A 25,663-nucleotide genomic window follows, 5' to 3' on the forward strand; every position below is an offset into this window, starting at 1 on the left:
AAAATTTGACATTTTTACAATCTCCTAAAACAATTCATTACCTGAAGGAATGGCACTCCATACTTAGAATTGTTCACTTTCCGGGCCAGAGAGGTTGATTGGCAGTCGTTAACAATTAACATGTCATTAAAAGGGTATGTCTGCTGTTAATTACTAGACTTAACTTTCTGCGGCGAGTATACTGGGCAATTAATGTGCAAATGCAGCAACTTCATGAAACTCACGGGGACGGTAAGGACGAGAGTGCGTTTTTGTGACGCCAATGGCAGAGCTGTACAAATCAGCCAGCAAGTTGTGGCGATTCGCCGTTCACGGGGTATCTCTTCCTCGCCACAAGTTGTGGCCGCTTTTCACGTTCAGACATCATTATTTTTTTCAGCAAAATCTGCCCTAATATGTTTAGCATTTCCAGGACTTCCAATCCTCATATAACAAGAGACACAAGAGTGAAAGATGACAGGATAGCATTTACATCAGATGTTTTTCACAAGCCTGATAATTTGAGATTAATTTTTTTTGATCATTTGAGTCAACAGCACTGAATGAGCGAGTGAGCATCCATTTCTCATTTATTATACTAGCCTAAAGTCAGCTATCAAGAAATTCTCAGTGTAAATCTATTTATCTTGTGGCATAATTCTAAGGGTCATTTAGATTGTGAGCTAGCAAGAGCAAAGTGCTGAGTTCGTAGCAAGGTCTTTTAAAAAAAAAATCTGGCATCTATTGTTAGAAAATCAATTTTCCCCTCCTAGCAGATTCAAGAGGCTTTGTAGGGTATCTTGTAATGCTGCTGTGATGGGGATAAGGCCAGCTGGTATGGTAGCATCAGTAGTGTTGCAGGAAAACTAAGTGGGGTTGCTATGACTGCTAATCCACCACATCCATTGGTAGGCTGCTTTCTTCCTGCTGGTGTTAAATCAGAAAGCTGACGGTATTTCACTTTTCTAGCCTGTGCCACGGTGCTGATCTGATTGCTATTGGCAATTAGTGCAAGTGCAGAAATCTCACTGATATTGTTTTCAGAGCTTTCAACCATTTGAAACGAAAACACAGTTGAACTGGATTATAGTTTTAATTTTCTTAAAGGGTGCATAAGCACCAGAATTGGCTTAGAGATGAACTCAGGACTTTCTCTCTGATCAAATGTGTTGTAAATTTGTTTATTTCTAAGCTGGTTGATGGGGCTATTTTCATTAGAACAGAGGCGATCACGGGATGATTTGTTAGAGATGTTTAAAATTATGAAGGGGTGGGACAGAATAGAAAAGAAAGACTTGGATTTATATAGAGCCTTTCACGGCCATTGGACGTCTTAAAGCACTTTACAGCCAATGAAGTACTTTTGGAGTGTAGTCACTGTTGTAATGTAGGAAATGGGCCGCCAATTTGTGCACAAGTAAGCTCCCACAAACAGCAATGTGATAATGACCAGATAATCTATTTTTTTAGTGATGTTTATTGAGGAATAAATATTGGCCCCAGGAAAACAGGAAAAACTCCCCTGCTCTTCTTCAAAATAGTGCCATGGGATCTTTTATATCCACTTGAGAGAGCAGACGGGGACTCGGTTTAACGTCTCATTTGAAAGACGGCACCTCCGACATTGAAGAGCCTCCTCAGCACTGCACTGGAGCGTCAGCCTAGATTTCTGTGCTCAAGTCCCTGGAGTTTGACTTGAACCCACAATCTTCTGACTCAGAGGTGAGATTGCTACCCACTGAGCCACTATAGCTAGAATAGATAGAAACAGACTGAGGGGTTTCAAATGTGGGGCATAGGTATCAGATTAAATACAGAAGATTTAACACTCTAGAGAAGTCAATGGTCTTTTTGAAATGACTGCTAAAAAACACATAAGAATGGTGCAGAACAACTTGCCTGATGATGCCCCTGTACCTCACATATGCCCAACGATCCAGCTAAGATTGGGATTTCACTGTATGGGGGAATACAGAGAAGGCATCCTCCTCCTCATAATATCCTTCCTATTATGTAAATACAAAAGTACACAAAATGGACTGGTTGGCTTCATCTCCTTATTGCACCAAACAAAGCACAAAAAGTAATAACCTTCAATAAAAAATAAAGAACTGAAGTAAATAATTAAATTAACAAAGAACTGAAGTAAATCCTACCTTCAACTAAACTCGGCAATGGCTGGCCGTGCGGGAGTCCCTTCGGCCTGGGATAGGTGTAGGAGAAAGCGGCTGCCACCCCACCGACTTTCAGCCCTTTTCGGGCGGGAATTTTTTCCCTTCTTGCCCATTTTTCGGGTTTTTGGTCGGGCTTTAAAAACAGCAGCCTGACACCTGGCAGAGGCATGGGGCTTTGGCTCGCTCGCGTGAGGGACCACAGACAACTCCATTTAGCCCCGAAAGGAGTTCGGAGATCAGTCGACACGCCCGAGTTCAGCCCTGGGGTCGTAGGTCATAGGCAGAAAGGTATTTTGTCGCCGCCGGCCAGCATCTCCAGCACAACACACACACCGCTGTCCTCAAGACCAACCCGGGTGAACAGGCGGACGGACAGGGGGGGCGGGTGCACGAGTGCGCTGGAGCTCGGGCTCGGCTCACACCGTTCTGGAGTCCCGATTCAGAGAGAGAGAGAGAGAGTGCCAGAGGGACAGGTGACATCGGAGCGAGAGAGAGAGAGAGAGAGATAGAAAGGCTGGAAGCAGCGGCTGGGCAGTGCGGAGTGCCGGAGGATAAAAGCAGGCAGCAGCGACGGCGGCGAGACGTACGGGGACTGACTTGGGCGCACGCTCAGCGGTCGGCAAGTGTGTAAGAGCCAGGCGGGCCACGTGTGGAAGGACACGGAGGTCCAGCACTGCAGAGACTCTTTGGCAAACCGCCACCCAACCAAACGAACGCAAAGCCAGCCCAGCATGGCAAGCGACGTCGCTACACGACAAGCTATCCTTGGTCCAAACCACTAGGCTGCAACCAAAGACGATCAACCTCTCCCCCTCTCTCTCGCCCCGATCAAAACTCAGTCGCACCAACCTGTTTCTTGCAGCGTTCAGCGGCCGGCCTGTGCGGCAGGCCACTCGGCCTGGGATAAGGGCGGGATGCGTTCTGCAGGCATCATCATCACAATCATGGGAAGGAGCTACCGAGCATGCGTGACTGCGCTACAGCGCATGCGCGCAGCCTCCGTCACTGTTTTCAGCGCAGGACTGTAGCTCCACCCCCCACTCCACGAGGAGCACTGCGCCAGGACCCGGGACACACAGCAGAGCGGCCAGAATCGTGAGTAAGTTTTTCGGCGCCATTTCCAGTGCACAAAGTTGGCGCATCTCGGGAGAGTGTGCTGAAAAAAGTGTTTGGGGAAATTTGGGCCCATTAGAAATACATTGTTATGCCGACTGATATATGACTCATGTTTCAAACTTCAGTAGGTTAAACACAGTATCTGCCTTATTGCTCGTAATGGCCCGGAATTTACAGTGGGTAATAACGGTGAACTACTAGCATTCGCCGTCATTGCCTCCCCGAAACTGACCGCAACTTCAGGATTTTGAAAATGCTCATCTAAAAGCGGAAATCCTGTAGTTGCAGTCAGTTATTCATTGCTGTGACACTGGCTGTACTGTGGAACCCCCCTCCACCCCCGCCCCGCCCCCCCATAGCCAGTAATCAGTGAAATTAATGTAACTGACAAAATCTTGGGCTTTTCTGCGGTAATATCACTGTTAAATATCCCATTAAGTCTTATTGGAATAGGCATAACTGAGATTTTAACATGAGTATTGACTGGTAAACAAATGTTCTGGACCTGAAAAATGAATTTTTATATTTGTGGAGTGTTAAATTTGATATGATTGTGATAAAAATTACAATTTGTTAAAAATATGAAAGAATTTAAAAAAAAATCTGTTCATGATATTTCAGCTTTTACCTTAACCCCCATGCTAGAGTCCTAGGGCTAGAACCTCCACTTTTTTTTGCCTGCTTAATGCCCACTTAACGCCCATTTTACGGCTTAAATGATGTATATCGCCCATATATCGGCCATTTTGGACACACTGAAAACTGATGGGCTTTTTTAGGAGACATATCGCTGAGCGTTATTTTCCCAATGGACTTAACGGTGTGAAAAAATATTACAACCCGCCCACTTTTTTGGGGCGGAATCTGCAGAATGGACGAAGTGAACGCCCATATTATCGCCCAGCGTTACTTTCCTCACGAAATTAATGCCGAGATTCAATACTAACGCCCAGCGACTGTTTTTTGTCGTAAAGATCATATTTACCCAAACTAGCGGCCATGGAGATCGCCCACCCTCAATTTCACCACCTCGCACACATATCGCCCAGAATATTGCTCGCTCAAAAAACCACCCACAAATAGTAGAACTAACCGGGACGAACGGCAGCGGTGTGGCTGGCATTTGTTAAATTCCATTCTTATGTGAGGAACTGATATCGGAAAGATTTATCTGGAAGAGCAGATGTGAGTGACAACGCTGACACACTGCTGTGTGTGTGCAGCTCAGACATCAATGGTGCCCATCACCTTGGTGCCAGTTAAAGTTTACGTTGATTGATGCTAAGTTGTATTTAACCATTTCATGGAAAGGAATCACCAGTGTGTAATGGTCCAGCTATCTCAGACAATGCGCAACAAGGTTATGATCAATAACAAAAGTTTAATAGCAACATTGATCTGAAATCATAAGTATCACAGCCAATAACACCCAGCCCTCGCCCACACCCAACTTTTTCCACCATTGACATAAATCACATGTTCAACATGTCCACCAACACATAATACAAAGGCAAAGCAGGAGCATGGTCCCCAGCCCCCATACATTGCAACAAATTGCATATACCCAGATGGAGATATAACACAGCCATCACCTGCACACATACACCTCACTTTCCTTCCCCTTCCCCTCCTCGCTCCACGGCGCCTGGACTCCGCCATGCACAGAATGTACTCGGTCATGGTGGCCAGGTGTCAGGATATGCCCCCCAATGCCTCGATGAGCTGATCACCAATGTCTACAGTCCTCCTTGATAACTGTACCATCTCTCTGCTGTCATGTCGTGCTCGTGGAACAGACCTGCCACATCCACGAGGCCTCCGCGGAGTCGGCGCTGGCCTGGAGACAAATGAGGTGCCCTGTGGAGAGGTGCTTGGGGCCGGCACCTCCAGAGTTGAGGCGGGAATGACCGGAGGATCACTAGATGGCCTTGGGGTGGAATGGCTTCTGGAGCTTGGCAATGAGGTTCTTCGAAGTCCGTGCTCTCATCTGTCGTGAACAGACCCAGCGGATTGATGGCCGACAACCGGAGCTCCTCAGCACCAGGTGTAGTAGGATCGTCCGCCGACTCCTGCCCCGCGCCCCCACCTTCTGGCCTCTGTGGCCTTGCCTGGGGCCGCGCTGCTGGCTGTGCTGCAAGACACAAATGAGGTTATTAGAGGAGAAGGGGGTGCTAGGGTGACAAGGTGAGTTCAGTGCTACACACAGCATATGCACGACAAATGCACTACCACTCTCAAAATAATTGCAGACATCACATTTCATGACCATCAACACATTGTGCATTGCAATGACTTTCATCAGGCCAGCATTATTTCTATGAGACTTTTAGAAATTATCAATCATATATGATTGTTCGGATGAGTTGGTGTGGCATCTATTGACTTTAGATCACGCAATGGTGTAAGCTTTAGAAACATAGAAATTTACAGCGCAGAAGGAGGTCATTCTGGCCCATCGTGTCCGCGCCGGCTGATAAAGAGCCACATGGCCCCTGGTCAGCAGCCCTAAAGGTTACATATAAACCTATGAACAATGACGGAAAGGCAACAGCCCAACCAATCCGCCTCACCACAACTGCAACACCCCTTATACTAAAACATTCGACACTCCACCCCAACCGGATCCATGTGATCTCCTGGGAGAGGCAAAAACCAGATAAAAACCCCGGCCAATTTAGGGAGAAAAAATCTGGGAAAATTCCTCTCCAACCCATTCAGGCGATTGAAACTAGTCCAGGAGATCAGCCTGGCCATATTATATTCCCTGCAGTACTTACCATTATATCTGCTCCGTCCAACAAAAGGTCATCCAGTCTAATCCCAATTACCAGCTCCAGGTCCGTTACCCTGCAGTTGCTGCACTTTAAATGCCCATCCAACCATCTCTTAAAAGTGGTGAGGGTTTCTGCATCCACCACTCTTCCAGGCAGCGAGTTCCAGATCCCCACAACCCTATGCGTAAAGAAGCCTCCCTCAAATCCCCTCTAACTTCCACCAACCACCTTAAAACTATGCCTCCTTGTAATAGACCCTTCCACCAATGGAAATAGACCCTTACTATCCACTATATCCAGGCCCCTCAATATTTTGTACACCTCAATGAGGTCTCCTCTCAACCTCCTCTGTTCCAATGAGAACAAACCCAGCCTATCCAATCTGTCCTCATAACTAAGATTCTCCATTCCAGGCAGCATCCTAGTAAATCTCCTCTGCACCCTCTCTAGTGCAATCACATCCTTCCTATAATACGGCAACCAGAACCGCACGCAATACTTAAGCTGTGGCCTAACCAGAGTATTATACAATTTAAGCATAACCTCCCTGCTCTTATATTCGATGCCTCGGCCAATAAAGGCAAGCATTCCTTATGCCTTCTTAACCACCTTATCCACCTGGCCTGCTACTTTCAGGGATCTGTGGACAAGCACTCCAAGGTCCCTTTGTTCATCTACACTATTAAGTGGCCTACCGCTTAATGTGTATACCCTTTCCTTATTAGCCCTCCCAAAGTTCATCACCTCACACTTCTCTGAATTAAATTCCATTTGCCACTGCTCTGCCCACCTGACCAGTAGATTGATATCCTCCTGCAGCTCATGACTTTCCTCTTCATTATCAACCACACAGTCAATTTTAGTGTCGTCTGCAAACTTCTTAATCATACTCCCTGTATTCAAATCTAAATCGTTGATACATGCCACAAAAAGCAAGGGTCCCAGAACTGAGCCCTGCGGAATCCCACTGGAAACATCCTTCCAGTCACAAAAACATCCATCATTAGCTTTTGCTTCCTACCTCCAAGCCAATTTTGGATCCAACTTGACACTTTGCCCTGTATCCCATGAGTTTTAACCTTCATGACCTGTCTACCATGTGGGATCTTAGCTTTGCTAAAGTCCATATATACTACATCGTACGCACTACCCTCATCGACCCTCTTGGTTACCTCCTCAAAAAATTCAATCGGGTTAGTCAGACACGATCTTCTCTTAACAAATCCATGCTGACTGTCCCTAATTAATCCTTGCCTTTCCAAATGCAGATTTATCCTATCTTTCAGGACTTTTTCCAATAATTTTCCCACCACTGAGGTTAGGCTGGCAGGCATCACGTGGCATCACTTCAGGGTCTGCGGATGCGTCCGTGGCTGTCCGGGGGTGCTTCCCTATAAGCGCGAGCGCTCGCTCCTCCATCTCAGTGATGTCGCTGGGGACTGGTGGCCCCCCACCAGTTCGCCTCTGCTCGCACCTCATCGTCAATAGCTTCTTCTGTAAAAGGTAACAGGACGACATGACATTACGTGATATCATTGCTAGGTACTGTCACAGACACTGATACAACACATAACCGACAGATGTAATCATGATTCTTATGATTATTATCATTTTTTACCTAAAGACGTACACCGTGACCGCAGGCTTTGAGTATAATATTCCCGGTAAAAGTGCAAGACCTCACATCTGCTGATAGTCACTCATGACTGTTACAAATCAAATTATATAAATACATAAATACATAAGTACAAGTAAATCAATGTAATACTCACTCTTGCGGATCCCACAAGGTCGTTCCATCGTTTGCGGCATTGGTTGCCCTCACACACCTCGTTTGTATGCCAACAAGACCACCTCCGCTGTCTCAGTCTATATCCTCTGGTAGGCCTTTGAGGTGGGCTTCCCACGCTCTCCCTGTATCAAATCATCCCAGCGTAACTCGACCTCCCGCAGGAGGGAGGCATTTGCCTTGTCCGAGAACCTCCTGGCTCTTTTGCGGCCTCCAATATGCTCCTCTCCCACCTCACTGCTCTCTCCAGCATCAGTCTCCACAGCGTGCTGTGATGCCTCCTCCTCTCCCTCCATTATAGGGCAAATTCAGTCAAATATGTGGCTGATAACAGCTATTATTTGTTTGCTTACTTGCTGTGAAGCTCTAAAGCCTCCCTCCTTCCTCCCAAAGCAGCCACACCACACCCAGACACTCTGAACCCTCTGAACTCCCGCTCTCTCTGTCTCCTTTTCTGCGCATGTCATGGTGACCCTTGACCTCCAGAATAGTGGGAATCGAGCGTTGCCATGCCATTGCTAAGGACGGCCACGCTTTACAGCAGAAGGTCAGAAAAATTTAACGCTACCGCCCATTTGATATCGCTCGCGGTAACGCTCATTTTCAAAAATGTAAACTAGGTGTTTTGAGAATGGGCGAGTAGCTGGTGATCTGAAAACCCTTTTTTACCACCCACGCCGGAAATAACGCCCATTTTTGGGCGATAACCACAAAAGTGGGGGTTCTAGCCCCTAATCTTTATTTTGCTCTCTAACATTTTTGAAAGTTCAGATAAAAGCAGCTTTTCATTTCCTGGGTTCCTGTCTGTGTGAATTCTGCAATGTGATTGGCTGCTTAGACAACTTGTTGACTGCGGCATTGCACTCGGAATTCCCATTACAGAGCGCTGAAATCAATTGAATGTCGTAAAGGGCAAACTTCTCGCTACAGAGATCGGGAGATCTCTGTGGGTAGCTTTCATTGGGGCCAGCGGTGAGCACCTTTGCTTCGCTGCTGACTGCAAATTACGGAATAACATTTTGTTATTTCTTCAGAGACTGGCTGATGTTACAGTTTATCTGAGCTATGTGGAATTTTCAATTGTACCCGGTCATTTTCTGCATTGATATCTTGTATTGCTCTTCATAAGAACATAAGAAATAGGAGCAGGAGTAGGCCATTTGGCCCCTCAAACCTGCTCCACCATTCAATAAGATCATGGCTGATCTGATCTTAGCCTCAATTCCACTTTCCTGCCCGTTCCCCATAATCCTTTATTCCCTTATCGCTCAAAAATCTGTCTATCTCCGCCTTAAGTAAAGGTGGCGGCGAGGCATTGAGGGGCCAGGAAGTGAGCCGACAAAGAGTATCTAGTTTCTTTCCTGCTCTTGTAGCTATGATGTAGATAAAGCTGGTCCTGCTAAGCTTCTAGTTAATGGTGACCCCCATGAGGTATAGGGTGGGTGGAGGGACTCAACAATAGTGGTGCTGTTGAATGTTGTGCTTTTTCTGGTTGGAGATGGTCAGTTATGTGGCGTGAATGCTAGCTGCTACTTGTCAACGAAAGCTTGGAGGTTGTACAAATCCTGCTGTAGGAATTGTGAGTGGAGCCATAACTTGTAGATTCACTAGTGAACGGCCCTCATCCCGACCTTATGTTGCAGGAAATGTTGTTGATGAAGCAGCTGAAGAGGTTTGTATTTATGAAATATAATAAAATTACGCTGGAATTGAAGATTTAGGAGAGTTGACTGAATACATGTTTTTTTTCTCTCCATTCATTGGATGTGGGCATCGCTGGCAAGTGAGCATTTATTGCCCATCCCTAATTGCCCGCGAGAAGGTGGTGGTGAGACACCTTCTTGAGCCGCTGTAGTCCGTGTGGCAAAGGTAACCCCACAGTGACTTTTTTGCAGCGGTTTGATACAACTGAGTGCCTTGCTCAGCCATTTCAGATGGCAGTTAAGAGTCAAACACATTACTGTGGGTTACCAGATATTTTATTTCAGATTTATTTAATTAACTGAATTTAAATTCTCCAGCTGCCGTAGTGGGATCTGAACTCACATCTCCGGATTATTAGTCTAGGTTTCTGGATTATTCATCATCATCATATGCAGTCCCTCGACATCGAGGAAGACTTGCTTCCGCTCTAAAAGTGAGTTCTCAGGTGACTGTACAGTCCAATACGGGAATTACAGTCTCTGTCACAGGTGGGACAGACAGTCGTTGAAGGAAAGGACGGGTGGGGAGTCTGGTTTTCCGCATGCCCATTCCGCTGTGTGCGTTTGTTTTCTTCATGCTCTCGACGATGAGACTCGAGGTGCTCAGCTTCCTCCCGGATGCTCTTCCTCCACTTAGGGTGGTCTTTGGCCAGGGACTCCCAGGTGTCGGTGGGGATGTTGCACTTTATCAAGGAGGCTTAGAGGGTGTCCTTGAAACATTTCCTCTGCCCATAAGGGGGTCGCTTGCCGTGTAGGAGTTCCAAGTTAAGCGCTTGCTGTGAGAGTCTTGTGTCGGACATGCGGACAATGTGTCCTGCCCAATGGAGCCGGTTGAGTGTGGTCAGTACTTTGATGCTGGGGATGTTGGCCTGATCGAGAACACTGACGTTGGTGCATCTATCCTCCCAGGGGATTTGCAGGATCTTGCGGAGACATTGTTGGTGGCATTTCTACAGCAATTTGAGGTGTCTACTTTATATGGTCCATGTCTCTGAGCCATACAGGGGGGCAGGTATCACTACAGCCTTGTAGACCATAAGCTTGATGCCAGATTTGAGGGCCTGGTCCTCAAGCATTCTCTTCCTCATGCGACCAAAGGCTGCGCTGGCGCACTGGAGGTGATATTGGACCTCGTCATCGATGTCTGCCCTTGCTGATAGTAGGCTTCTGAGATATGGAGACATTGTCCAAGGCCACGCCATGGATTTTGATGATCGGTGGGGCGGAGGGGGGGCAGTGCTGTGTGGCGGGGTCAGGTTGGTGGAGGACCTTTATCTTACAGATATTTAATATAAGGCCCGTGCTTTCGTACACCTCGGTGAAGATGTTGACGATGACTTGGAGTTCAGCCTCTGAATGTGTATGGACGCAACTGTTGTCCGCATACTGTAGTTCAATGACAGAGGATGGGACGGTCTTGGATCTAGCCTGGAGGTTATGAAAGTTAAATAGGTTCCCACTGGTTCTATAGTTTAGTTCCATTCCAGCAGGGAGCTTGTTGAGCGTGAGATGGAGCATTGCAGCTAGGAAGATCGAGAAGAGGGTTGGCGCGATGACGCAGCCCTGCTTGTCCCCGGTCCGGACATGGATTTTGTCTGTGGTGGATCCGTTGGTCAGGATCATGGCTTGCATGTCGTCGTGGATCAGATGGAGGATGGCGACAAACTTTTGGGGGCAGCCGAAACGGAGGAGGATGCTCCATAGTCCCTTGCGATTAACAGTGGGAAAGTCATCGCTACAATCCTCCTCAACCGTCTTCTCCCTGTGGCTGAAGAGCTCCTCCTAGAGTCACAATGCAGATTCCGTATACTATGGGGTACAACGGTCATGATCTTCATGGCGCGACAATTGCAAGAGAAATGCAGGGAACAGCACCAACCCTTGTACATGGCCTTCTTTGACCTCACAAGGGCCTTTGACACTCTGGATTACTAGTCCAGTGACATAGCCACTATGCTACCATTCCTTCCAGTGAAAAGAAAATGTGTGAAAAGTAGTAAGGTGAAAAGAGTAGTACAGGTTGAACCTCTCTGGTCCGGCACCGTTGGGACCTGACCGGTGCCGAAACAGAGAATTTTCCGAACCACAGGAGGTCAGTGCATGTGATTGCTGAGTGAGGGAGGAGAGGCGGGGAATATTGGTGATTGGTCATTTCTCTGTCTGTCTTGGGTCTGACTCCCCTTCACTGCGCCATCAAGCCCCACAATTCCACAATGAGGAAGCAGAGTGAGATGCTGAGCGTCATCGGAGCGCTTAACAGTGAGTCCAAGCGCAGGCCCAGGAAAGCGGCAGTTCCACAAATTAATGCCGAACCACAGATGTTTCCGGACCAGAGAGTCCTGGACTGGAGAGGTTCAACCTGCACTGTAATGGCAGATGACTCTTCCACTGAAGCTGGAGGGACGATGCACAGGAGGCCAGCATCAAGCAGGACCGGAAGGCATGAGCTGGGAGCCAGGGCTGGAGGAAGTTGCAGATGTAGGCTGAGGGAAGCCATGGATGGATTTATTCAAGGACAATGATTTTGAATTCTGTTCATTGGGGGCAGAGTACGAGTGGATATTAACAGAGATGATTAGCAGTGATGGAACTTAGTGTAGGACAGAATTCAAGAGGGGAATTTTTGGATGAGTTGGAATTTGTGTAGGGTGGAGCTGTGGTGGCGTGCTAGGAGAGCATTGGAGAAGTTGAGTGTTCAGATAAGGAAAGTTTGCATAAGGGTTTCAGCAGTGAGTTAAGGGAAGAGGCAAGCAATGTTGTGGAGGTGGAAGTAAATGATATTGGATTGGATGTGAGGTTTTAAATTCAGTTTAGGATCAAACAGGGCACCAAGGTTATATTTCATCTAATTCAGCCTGAGTGAGGAGCCAGGGAGAGGGATAGAGTCAGGACAAGCGAACAGAGTATTGCTGGGAGCTGAGTGTGATGACTTCAGTTTTCCTACTGTTCAATTGGAGAAGAGTCTTAATTATCCACAGCTTGAGGTCTGTACAGGAACGATTTTGACGTGAAGAGGTTAGTTAACCATATGTTCTATAATACCTTCCATAATCTCGATCATCCTTCATTTGTTAAATAATGTGCTTAACGCAGTGAAGCCAATATTTGGTATTCTATAATCTGCTCTGTGCATGACCTGCCATTTCCAAATCTCATCTAATTCTTTCAATTTACTGTCCACAGCAGACGGAATTCTTTACGATGTTACCCATTTGATTTGATCGTTCTTGTTGCTTTGTCATCATCCTTCAATGTCAGTTATTCCCTTCGTCAATTGTGCTGATAATACATTTTGCCAGACAGTTTTACAAATCCTGTGAAATTATCCTGCTTGTTCATTGCTTCGTTTCACCATCTCCATGGTGACACTATCTGTGTCTTTCCCACTTGTTACTTTCTTCATTAGATATATTTTGGCAAGCCTTGTTCGCCTTCATGTTCTGTATGGTTTCTGTATTAGAAACTCTTTCAAATATTCCATCATTCCAAACATTTTTACTCTGATATTATAGTTTAATTTATCTTCACTAAAAATGGGGTTGGTGTCCTCCCTGTTGATATCAATCACTTGCTGTTTTGGCTATTAATTCCATTGCATTAGTCATTCAGATTTGTCATTCCTTACACTTTTCTACAATTGTGCATCTAAATTTTAGCAGTTTACTTTATTTGAGTCAGTGAAGTTTTCCTCCTACATTTAGCTCCTATGTCTCACTGAGTGACATGTTCAGTGCTTTGATTAATCAGGGTAACTCTTGCACATATACAACCACGCAGCACGAGCATATTCATTTAATTTACATATCCAGATGAGTCATGGTGCAACTAAAGTTATACTGCACTCACACATTCAGACAGGGTATATGGATGGCTGTGCTCACTCAGGTCTAGGCAGGATTGAGGTCACTTCTTGATTAGCAACAAAACTTGCCATTCTATTCCCATGCCCTTTTGATTATCTGTGTACCTAGTATGAAGGAACCGTTTATTTGGTCTCATTGAAATGATTGTCCATTTGAAGAGTTTTCAAACTTATTATTATCATGTGTTGTCTGATGACATTGGAATGAATGTCATTGTTGCTCCTATGATAATGCACACATTATCCATTTGTCTTTATATTTATTGCTTTCTGACCTGTCATGAAGCACTTCTTCACACACATAATTACTATATGGAATGGCTTTCTGGGTGGGATAGTGAGGGCAAAAACTTTGGATCATTGAAAAGAAATGCTGTGATGGGGGTTTGTAGGTTCATAATGAAGGCCTCCCATGCTCATACTTATCTTTGTGACCTAATGGTTACCCATCTACCACTCTTCTGTTTCTCCAGAACGCTGATATCTCTACTGTAATCAGTGATGGTTTGCAATGATCTAATTTCTCTTCTTCGGATATTCAAAGTGCTTTGTTCAAAGACAAGTGCATCATCTGTTAGCACTTTTACTGAATTCACTGTTTTACATCATGCTACAGGTTGAATCTCCCTTATCCAGAACTTCCTTATCCGGAACCGCCCCTCGTCCAGAATCATTCCCGGCCACCGGGTGACACATGCACAGAACTCCGACATGAACAAATTAAACAAATTTCCTTCCTCGCTGCCTACTCCCGCAATTGCTGGCCTGACCCCGCAATCCACTGCCCCCCCACCCCCCTCATGATCTCTCTGCCGCACTCCCAGCCCCAAGCCAGCCAGCCCTGATATCCCCTTGCTCAGTACCTGTATCATCCAATTTAACGTGACCACCCCTCGTCCGGAAAAATCCCTTATCCAGAACAGGCCAAGTCCTGAGGGTTCTGGATAAGGGAGGTTCAACCTGTACATGCATTCACAGTGTGTTTACACTTTGCACCAATTAACTAATTCATACTATTAGTTTTCTATAGAGTTGCATTTGCAGCTGTGATTATATTTCTTTCAAATGAGCTCATATGCTATAAATTTTATGATCTCACATTATTAAGATGAAAAGGCCTTTTTTGCGATAATTGAGAATAGTTGATGTTACACAAATTTGTGACCAGTCAACTGGAAAATGTACATAAATGAAAGGATGAGTCCTTTCAATATCAGTTTAAGTGTCTAAGGGCTGGAAATTCCCCAACCTTGCACCGGATTTTTCGGTGGTATTTTGCCTTTTTGGGTGGAAAATGGTGAAGCGGGAAGTTCCCTGAAGTCTTGCGCCAGCGGTTTTGAAATACTGCTGGGGAGCCGACTGGTGGCGTCCAAGTCTGGAAAAAGCTCTTTCGCCCAATATTTGGCTCAGCAGTGACCCGTAGATAGGACAAAAAAAAAACACCCACGGAAAAACCTGTGTGGCAGCCCTTGGAATGGCGGTAAGTATGAAGACCTGCAAAAAAGGTAAGTTAAAGCTTTTATTTTTAAATTATTTTGCAGCGATTTGCTAGAAAAGAATCTTGTGAATGTTTGTGATTTTTTTTTGTTTGTTTTTTGGAATTTTTTTTTTGTATTTTCCCCCCTCCCTAGGCCCAACTCATAGCGGTATCGGCCTCGGAGAAAAGTTGCACAAAATTTGCGGTTTGTGCCGCAAATCCTTGTGCAACGCCGATTTTTCCCGCTGGGCGCATTTTTTCCCAAATGTTAATGGAGTCATAGCGGTGTTTTTGGCGGGGAAAAAAAACGCTATAATCAAAAAAATGAATTTCCAGCCCAAAGTTCTTTGTTGTTAGCTAGTTACAATTTAGACAGCTATATTGAGATCCCTCTCACTGTATTTTTACTCTGTAGTGCTGCTCAGTTAAATAATTTAGTAACTTAAACATTATTATTTTTAGTTGACTAGATTCACCCAAGGTCCCAGTACGATAGCTTCGGTAGCAGATCTGTGGATAGCTCTCACTTATTCTTTCAGTGGTCACAGTTACCTTTGTAAAATAACACTAGTAAAGCAATAATAAAAAAAATACAGCAAATGCTGGAGATACCCAGCAGGTTAGGCAACACCTGTGGAGAGAGAAACAGAAATAACGTTTCAGGTCGACAACCTTTCATGACTAGTAAGTCAATGATGGGATGTTGCAGATGTGTTCTCAGTAATTAGGTTGGACAAATAAGAAGTAGTATTTCAAGTTAAACAAAAGAATACAAATAAACATGTGAGATTTTGGGTGTGTTTATTCAGAGTTTGTGTCACAGTAAAGCAATTTTCAACAATCCAGAGGTTGTAAATCCAGAGTTAGGGCCCAGCCTGACTGAAGAGAAGAATATTGAGATTTCCTGGAACATATAGGGCTGAATTTTCCATGGTGTTAGTGGGCGTAATCAGCGGCGGGTCGGGTGGGAATGATGTATTTTTTGACAGCAGGTCAGGAACCCGCTGTCAACTCACTCCCACACACCTTTCTCAAAGGCGCATCTGTCAGTGTGGAGCCGACCCAACCTGCAGCCGCAGGGAACCCAACTGAAATCATTATGAGGTACTGTACAGATTCTTAAGAGCTTTTCCCCCCTATTTTTTTAAATTTCCCTGCATGGCCACGGGATTCACATAGCTCGGGAACCACGTCTGTCAATCTGAGGCATGAGTTCCGTGGCCATTGCTCCAACTGATTACTTGACAGTATGGAAAACAAACCAAAATAAAAGCATGTTGATTACATCAGCTAACAGATTGATGTTCTACTTGAAAAGCTACTGGTAAAGTTTAATGTTTCACTGGCCATTCTCGGCTGTTGCCTTCCAACTGAACAGTAATTGCAATGAATTGATCTGCACTATAAAAAATGACATACACCATTTAAGTAAATGTTGGTGTTGTTTTTGGTCAGGTTTTTCTCACAGTATACTGTGATTGTCCAGTTACAGATTAAATTCCACTGGTTCAATTTGCTTTCATTCCCTGAATATGATTCATTTAATTTTTCAGTCTGAAACTTTAGGATGAATTCCTGCAGAGGTTCTCTCACTTGTCCATTGTTAACTTCAATGAAAGAGCTGCAGAAATCCCATTTACACTGTTTACACTGTTTGTCAGGGATTCCACAGCTTTTCCGCTGAACTTGCATAAGATTGTAAATCCACCTCTTTACAATGACATTTAAAATCTGATTAACTTTATGTATTACCTATGCACACACACACACATCCTTTATTTGTACCAGTTACTGATACAAAAGTCTATAGATTTGTGACTAAAGCACCAATAACTTCCCAATTAATGTACTTTTTAAATTATGTTCTTGATCGTATTTGTAGATGGAGTCATATTACTTAATGATAATTTTATTTAACTATTTCTTCATCACTCATATAGAACTTTTCTTATATTATTGTATAGTAAAGATTCAAATACCCACTATGTTGTATTGAACTTAAAATTTAATGTGGCCAGGGTCTCTTTAAGGATCCTGGCTTAAAACACGTCACAAATGACGTCCCCAGATCTGCTCCATCTAATTGGGCCAGATAATGCACTGGGTAACCTTAAAAGGTCCCATTAAATAAGTCCATTTTGTACAGCGGGATGGAGCCAGCAGTGGAGTCGCGACCCACCACGGACACTGGCCGTACTGGAACCGCCTAGGTAAGGAAAATTCCGGCCATAGTCTCACATCACTTAGGTTTGACACTCCACGTGTTATAATTCTAATGTGGTATTAAACCAGGTTAAAAAAAGTGTTTGGGGATCCCCTGATCCCCTAGACATGTTCTAAGCCTACATGATGGTTATTTAAATGTTTAGAAAGTGCAGGTATTGGCAGTTGTTCTTGCTAAGTGTTTAAATTTTAATTGCTGAAAGAGGAGCACTGCACATACCTGTAACCACACGTGTAAAACTTCATCCTGGGCAGGACAATAGCTATTTAGACATAGAAACATAGAAAATAGATGCAGGAGTAGGCCATTCGGCCCTTTGAGCTTGCACCGCCATTCAATGAGTTAATGGCTGAACATGCAACTTCAGTACTCCATTCCTGCTTTCTCGCCATACCCCTTGATCCCCCTAGTAGTAAGGACTACATCTAACTCCTTTTTGAATATATTTAGTGAATTGGCCTCAACAACTTTCTGTGGTAGAGAATTCCACAGGTTCACCACTTTCTGGGTGAAGAAGTTTCTCCTCATCTTGGTCCTAAATGGCTTACCCCTTATCCTTAGACTGTGACCCCTGGTTCTGGACTTCCTCAACATTGGGAACATTCTTCCTGCATCTAACCTGGCTAAACCCGTAAGAATTTTAAACGTTTCTATGAGATCCCCTCTCATTCTTCTGAACTCCAGTGAATACAAGCCCAATTGATCCAGTCTTTCTTGATATGTCAGTTCCGCCATCCCAGCAATCAGTCTGGTGAACCTTCGCTGCACTCCCTCAATAGCAAGAATGTCCTTCCTCAAGTTAGGACACAATACTCCAGGTGTGGCCTCACCAAGGCCTTGTACAACTGTAGTAACACCGCCTTGCCCCTGTACTCCAATCCCCTCGCTATGAAGGCCAACATGCCATTTGCTTTCTTAACCGCCTGCTGTACCTGCATGCCAACCTTCAATGACTGATGTACCATGACACCCAGGTCTCATTGCAACTCCCCTTTTCCTAATCTGTCACCATTCAGATAATAGTCTGTCTCTGTTTTTACCACCAAAGTGGATAACCTCACATTTATCCACATTATACTTCATCTGCCATGCATTTGCCCACTCACCTAATCTATCCAATCACTCTGCAGCCTCATAGCATCCTCCTCGCAGCTCACTCTGCCACCCAACTTAGTGTCATCTGCAAATTTGGAGATACTACATTTAATCCCCTCGACTAAATCATTAATATACAATGTAAACAGCTGGGGCCCCAGCACAGAACCTTGCGGTACCCCACTAGTCACTGTCTGCTATTCTGAAAAGTACCCATTTACTCCTACTCTTTGCTTCCTGTCTGCCAACCAGTTCTCAATCCACGTCAGCACACTACCCCCAATCCCATGTGCTTTAACTTTGCACATTAATCTCTTGTGTGGGACCTTGTCGAAAGCCTTCTGAAAGTCCAAATACACCACATCAACTGGTTCTCCCTTGTCCACGCTACTGGAAACATCCTCAAAAAATTCCAGAAGATTTGTCAAGCATGATTTCCCTTTCACAAATCCATGCTGACTTGGACCTATCATGTCACCTCTTTCCAAATGCGCTGATATGACATCCTTAATAATTGATTCCATTTCAGTCAGGCATTGTGACCGGAGAACGAGTTGGCTGGAATAGAATTGCAGCTGTTGGTTTCAGGCCAGTGGCTTCAATGTAAATGTAGCATTGGTAAGAAAAATACTTTAATTTATATAATATAATTTTGCTCTCAAAAATAACGGGTGAAGCTAATGGCGCTTGTCTTTATGTATGCACAAATGGTACAGTAACTTCAGTTGAGGGGCAGATGTGCAGTTAAACTCAAAAAGTGAAAGATTACTGTCCAAGTTATGCCACCCTGCTGTCAGCTTCCCGAAAACAGCATCTCACTGTCTGCCTCACCATTAAAATGCATTGAATCTTGTGAAGTTGCTGTGTTTGCGCAGTAGATACGAACTAAACTCGCCACAGAAAGTAAAGTCTTGTCCATTCTGTCTATTTACCCTTTTAACATAATGATAAGTGTTAATTACTGCCAAATAACCTCTCTGGCACTGATCATTAACTATTACAAGTGTGGAGTCTCATTCCTTCAGGTTTTAATTGTTGGAGATTCAAAAAATTTAACATTTAAATTTATTTTTTACTTTTCTTTCCTGTCACTTTTATCTCTCTCTTAATCCAATCATATTCCCCCTCTCTTCAAATCTCTTTCTGTACCTGTTTTGATATTGAATTCACCCACTCTAATGTATACTTCTTTCTCTATCCTTGCACTGTTAATTTCACAACCCTTCAATCTGATTGGTTAAGGAGATACACAGTTGCTTGTCCTGCTCACTCGGGTCTCAGATGCCCTGTTCCTTCACGTTATGAGCTCACACTTTCAACAACTTGCCATGCAAAAAAATTCAAAACCTGAACGGGCAAGTGCAAATAAATAATGGCAGACACTGTTGGATGCCCTGCTACAGCACAATTTGGCCCACTGTCTTACCATCTTTCTCCAAAATGCCTCAAAAACCTTCAAATAGAATGAAGTACAGTGACTGATTATGTAAGCTAAAGCAACAGCCATTTTGTACACAACAATTCTACGAACAGCAATGCGGTAAAAGTCTAGTTAGGTGTTGATTGAGGAAGGAATGTTGGCAAGGACCCCAGAAGAATTGCCTGTTCACTTTCATGTCCTGCAGAACAGACAGAGATGGCTTTGGTTTAATGACATTTTCTAAGGATGGCATTTCCAATGTGTAGTGCACTGAATCATAGAATCATAGAAAATTACAATACAGAAGGAGGCCATTCGGCCCATCGTGTTCGTGCCAGTTGAAAAAGAGTTACCCAGCTTAATCCCACCTTTCAGCACTAGATCCATAGCCCTGTAGCTTACTGCACTAAAATCCATAAAGACTACATCAAATAGCACTGCCCTCATTGATCCTCTTGTTACCTCCTCAAAGAACTGAATCAAATTAGTCAGACATGACCTTCCCTTAACAAATCCATGCTGACTGTTCTTGATTAATCTGTGTCTTTCTAAATGAAGGTTTATACCGTCCCTCAGAATTGATTCCAGTAATTTACCCACCACCAAAGTTAAACTAACTGGCCTGTATTATGTCGGTTTATCCCTTCCTCCCTTTTTAAACAATAGAACAACGTTAGCTGTTATCCAATCCTCTGGCACCACTCCTGTAGCCAATGAGGATTGGAAAATGATGGTCAGAGCCTCCGCAATTTCCTCCCTTGATTCTTTTACTAGCCTCGGATATATTTCATATAATCCTGGTGATTTATCCACTTTCAAGGATGCTAAACCCCTTAATACTTCCTCTCTTCCTATGTTTATCCCATCCAATATTTCACTATCTTCCTCCTGAACTTCAACGTTAGCATCGTCCTCCTCTTTTGTGAAGACAGCTGCAAAGTATTCATTAAGTACCTAACCCACATCCTCTGCCTCCACATATAGATCACCATTTTGGTCCCTAATAGGCCCTACTCTTTCCTTAGTTATCCTCTAGCTCTTTATGTAATTGTAAAACATCTTTGTTTTTTCTTTGATTCTACTTGCCTGTATTTTTTCCTACCCTCTTTTTGCTTTCCTAATTTCCTTCTTAATTTCACCCCTTCACTTTTCTATACACTTTTAGGCTTTCTGCAGTTTCAAGCTCACGATATCAGATCTAGGCATCCCTTTTTTGGCTTATCATACCCTGTATGCACCTTGTCAGCCAGTGGGCTCTAAATCTGGCAGTTCTACCCTTTTGCTTTGTGTGAACATGTTGACGCTGAACTCCATGTACCTTTTGAATGCCTCCCACTGCCCTGGCACTGATTTACCTTCACGTAACTGATTCCAGTCCACTTTTGCTGATTCACTTCTCAGCCGAGTAAAATTGGCCATCGCCCAATTTTGAATCCTTACTCTTGTTTTTTCATAGTTCTTATCCATAATTATGCTAAAGCTAACTGAATTATGATCACGACCACAAAAAATGCTCTCCCACTCATACTCCTTCCACCTGCCCAGCTTCATTCCCTAAAACTAAATCCAGATCCGCCCCTACCATCTTGTTGGGCTTGCTATGTATTGGCTAAAAAAGTTCTCCAGAATGCAATTTAGGAATTCTGTGCCCTCTGTACCTTTTACACTGATAGCATCCCAGTAAATAGTAGGGAAGTTGAAATCCCCCACTATTACTGCCCTATTGTTTTTGCACTTGTCAGAAATTAAGTGCCAGCATGGGTTATATGTTTGTATTCGGGATCTGGAATTGAGCCCAGTTTCCTGACTCGATGAGAGTCCTATCAATTGAACCCAGCGGATACAAAAGGCTAGGATGAATTGTTTTATATTGTAATCCATTGTTTACAATGTTTTGATGATTGCTGTTTTCATGTTTAGAACTGCTACAGTATGGAGGGACCTAAATCCGTTCTGGGGGGAAGAATATACTCTACATCTACCCATGGGCTTTCACAATCTCTCATTTTATGTTATGGATGAAGACACCATTGGGTAAGTGAGTTAAAGTTTTAGAAATATTAATATTTAGACTGAGAAAACTTTTATTAAAAAAAAAGTTACACCTGCTTCTGAATTTCTAATTGGCCTAGAAATTGCTGTTGATGTGTTATTTGGGGTTGAACTGTAGGTTACTAATGGTTTTAGGGAGAATATACTACTGCCAGTTTACACACAAATTTGCTGTTCTCAGTATGTGGGCTAAAATGTGGGCAACATCTCCTGAAATGATACTGGGAAACAAATTCTCCCCCAGCAGAATTCCTGTAGAATTGGGCGTTGTGGCGTGGGGGTGATCCAGTTTTACAGACCAGGGGCGGGATTTTCTGTCTTTTGCTGCCCCTTTTAGCTCCCCAGAGGGCCGGCAGTGGTAGTGGAAAGCACGCGGCCAGCTTCCAGCACCTTGCCGGCACATTCGGTGCCGGGTTAGTGAGGGGTCGCGGAGTAGTACCGCCTGGGAGAGGCGAGCTGGTGTGCAACGCCACTGGTTGCGACACCGGCTCGATATTTGGATCGCGCCCACTCCGTAGCGCCCCGTAGCATGCCCGAGTGGGAACGCCAGTGAAAGCTGGCATTCCAAGCTGTATTGGCCGAAGTGATTGAAGAAATGTCTACCTCAGGCAAGTGCGATTGCTTTTCTTTTTTTTCTTTTTGCGATTTATGTTGAGGTGGCGTCAATAATGAATTGGGAATGCTTTTGGTGTTATTTTTTAATCAGGTTTTATTTTACCTATGGAAGCCTCTGTTAGGGTGCTCCCAGGCCGGCTGTTTAGTTTCGGATTTTCAGTGGCTCAGCCAGCCTACTGCCCTAAAAGAGATGTGGATCGCCTCCCGTAGCGCTGAGCTCCAAACTCCGGGCCCAGCTGGTGAATGTTGCGGCTGGACACGCAAACCATTTCCCGGCGCAAAATTTACCGCTCCGCCTGGTTTAACTGCGCAACAGAGGCGCGACCAAATTTCCACCCCCAGGTGTTACAAAAGCCACTGCAATGAGTGAGGGAGAAGGGCCGCACAATTTATGGGCTATCTGTGGTTGGTTAAGAAGCACCTGGTGGACAAGGCATGAGAGGAGGTGTAACGTCCAGTGCCAGTGAGGCACTGAATGCAGTTCCCATAGTGTGAAACCAAGTGGAAAGTGGAAAGAAAAGTTGAAACAACTCACCGTCAAATGAAGGCTCCTGTTTTCTCACTGTAGCCTCTTCAGTAGCGCTTACTCCATTTATATAGGATTAGCGCATCGCACCAATGATCCGATACTGCTGCAGTCTGGGTTCCTGCTATCTTAACCTGCCATCTTAATTGACTGAATGCATACATTGAATGCAGCAGTGTTCACATTTTGAAGTCTCCGTTTAGCAGTTTTGTGAGTGTCAGGTAATGGGTGACAAATGAGCGCTATTCCACTCTCGAAATTACTGGCCACTGTTGCACAAATGCCACTGGCATAAAGCTTGGTGCCGACAGCAGTTTCCAGGCAACTGCTCTACATGAAATGGGTCATGATGAGAAGCTCCTGGAGTCAGAAAGACCATGATGAAAATGCCTCAGTGTAAGTGTGCTTAATACAGGGTACCATTAGTATGTGCTTGTGTAACGTATCTAGGCATAGCTGCCCGTGAAATAGAATTTTGAAAGGTGCAATGTCTGGATTTGGAGAAGAATTGCAGTCTGTGTGTGCATGTGACTGTCTAGTTTTGCTAATCATTTGATTATCAAGGCACTTAAAAAAAAGTAAGTTCGATAAGCCTCTGGTATCTGCTGATGTGTGAACACAATAATTACTTATACCTGTGTAATTTTGCCAGCAATTGGTAGAGATGAAGCAGATATTTATATTTCCAAAGGTACAGAACCTGCTCATTTAAACATTCTTATGTAGCGTGGTTAAATTGTTTCAGCTAAACAGATTAAACGGTGACTATCCAAAGGGTACGCATTAAAATCCAATGTAAATCAGCTTGAATGTAGTTAATTTGTCTTAATAAATGTTAGTTTAAATATTGACGCTGATGTCAGCCACTTCCTTTGTTAAATGTGTGCCTTAAGCTGTGCTGATTCGGTTGTGTTGTTTCTGCACATATATAACCTTTTCTTGACATTGCTATCTTTGGCTGGAACCCTACTATTAACTTGCTCTGCCAGGAAATTTGATCTGTTGAATAGTGGAGATAAGCTCTGATTTCAGCTGAACTTGCCAATAGCAACTTCTGTGTGCAAACAGAATGGAGCAACTAGACATGGATGCGTGTTTTGCAGACTTTGCCCCAAGGCTTCTTTTCCAAGACCTTACCAGTAGCTCCTTCTCATCTTGCCAAAAAGGGGACAATAGGAAACCTGTTGGAAAGGCTTTCTTGCGAAGCTCAAAATTGAGTTACCATAGCAGCAATGTCCCCGTTTACAGCCTGGCCCAAGGTTGAAGCTCATAATCTTAATTTTAAGCACATAAGAAATAGGAGCAGAACATAAGAAATAGACCCTACGGCCTGTCGAGCCTGCTCTGCCATTCAATAAGATCATGGCTGATCATCGACCTCAACTCCACTTTCCCGCCCGATCACCATATCCCTTGATTCCACTAAATTTCAAAAATCTATCTATCTCAGCCTTGAATATACTCAGAGACTCGGCATCCACAGCCCTCTGGGGCAGAGAATTCCAAAGATTTACAACCCTCTGAGTGAAGAAATTCCTCCTCATCTCGCTCTTATCCTGTGCCCCCTAGTTTAGACTCTCCAGTCAAAGGAAACAACCTCTCAGCATCTACCGTGTCAATCCCCTTCAAATTTTAAATTTGTTAACATCATAATAGAAATGTGTGTGCTGTAAATATTTATGATGTAGTATCAGTTGCTAAGTCAAATTAATACTACAACTGTACGCAGTACTCCAGGTGTGGTCTCACCAACGTCCTGTACAGTTGTAGCAGGACTTCTCTACTTTTATCTGTTAAGCATTTTCATCATGTGATTTATGTGTGAAATGGTACAACTTGTACAAACTTATATAACATAGTAATGATGTTGTGCCCATTCGGAAAGTATCCTTGGTGCAATGATTATTACGCTTGTAACTAATTCTTAATTAAAGCTGCAGCAGCGTCATTGCTCCTGCTGTCCTCCTGACTGTTGTAATGTGCAGTGCTGACTCAAGGACAGTGTAGTCTGAGATCAGAAAGTCATTCAGAAAGTATAAAACTGTGAACCTCAACCTGTTTTTTTTTTACCCTGGTGAGAGTGGCTGCATGACAAACTTTTCATATTTCGTCCCAGTATGCTGATTCCCTCTAACTCCATTATTTGCTGCTGTTAACCCTGGACCTGCAGCATGATGCTGTCACTGTTCATTCCAGGAAGAAAAAGCCATGGGGAACAGACATGGGTTTCAGGAAACAACAAACTTAAAGGTTGATTATATTTCAGACAAGCCTATTGATAATTATTGCAGATTACAACCATTACCTTTTTCATCATCATAAGCAGTCCCTTGAAATCGAGGAAGACTTGCTTCCAATCTAAAAATTAGTTCTTAGGTGACTGAACATTTCAATTCGGGAATGACAGTCTCTGTCACAGGTGGGACAGACAGTCGTTGAAGGAAAGGGTGGGGAGTCTGGTTTGCCGCACGCTCCTTCCGCTGTCTGCGCTTGGTTTCTGCATGCTCTTGGCGATGAGACTCGAGGTGCTCAGCGCCTTCCCGGATGCACTTCCTCCACTTAGGGCGATCTTTAGCTAGGGATTCCCAGGTGTGGGTGGGGATGTTTCACTTTATCAGGGAGGCTTTGAGGGTGTCCTTGAAACGTTTCCTCTTCCCACCTTGTGCTCACTTGCCGTGTAGGAGTTCCGAGTAGAGCGCTTGCTTTGGGAGTCTTGTGTCAGGCATGCGAACAATGTGGCCCGGTCAGCAGAGCAGGTCGAGTGTGGTCGGTGCTTCGATGCTGGTGATGTTGGCTTGGTTGAGGACGCTAACGTTGGTGCGTCTGTCCTCCCAGGGGATTTGCAGGATCTTGCAGC

The 25,663-nt window shown here is 44.3% G+C and overlaps 1 protein-coding gene across 1 annotated transcript in view; it reads left to right on the forward strand.

The window, feature by feature from the left end:
* LOC139268296 (rasGAP-activating-like protein 1) overlaps window positions 1-25,663 on the forward strand; it is a 328,378-nt gene that overhangs the window by 10,958 nt on the left and 291,757 nt on the right. Inside the window, exon 3 of the mRNA XM_070886357.1 lies at window positions 21,534-21,647. Within this exon, the coding sequence (XP_070742458.1) occupies window positions 21,534-21,647 (114 nt within the window). The remainder of the gene's footprint in view (window positions 1-21,533; window positions 21,648-25,663) is intronic.

This window comes from Pristiophorus japonicus, chromosome 8, assembly GCF_044704955.1.
Source record: "Pristiophorus japonicus isolate sPriJap1 chromosome 8, sPriJap1.hap1, whole genome shotgun sequence".
Classification (NCBI taxonomy): domain Eukaryota; kingdom Metazoa; phylum Chordata; class Chondrichthyes; family Pristiophoridae; genus Pristiophorus; species Pristiophorus japonicus.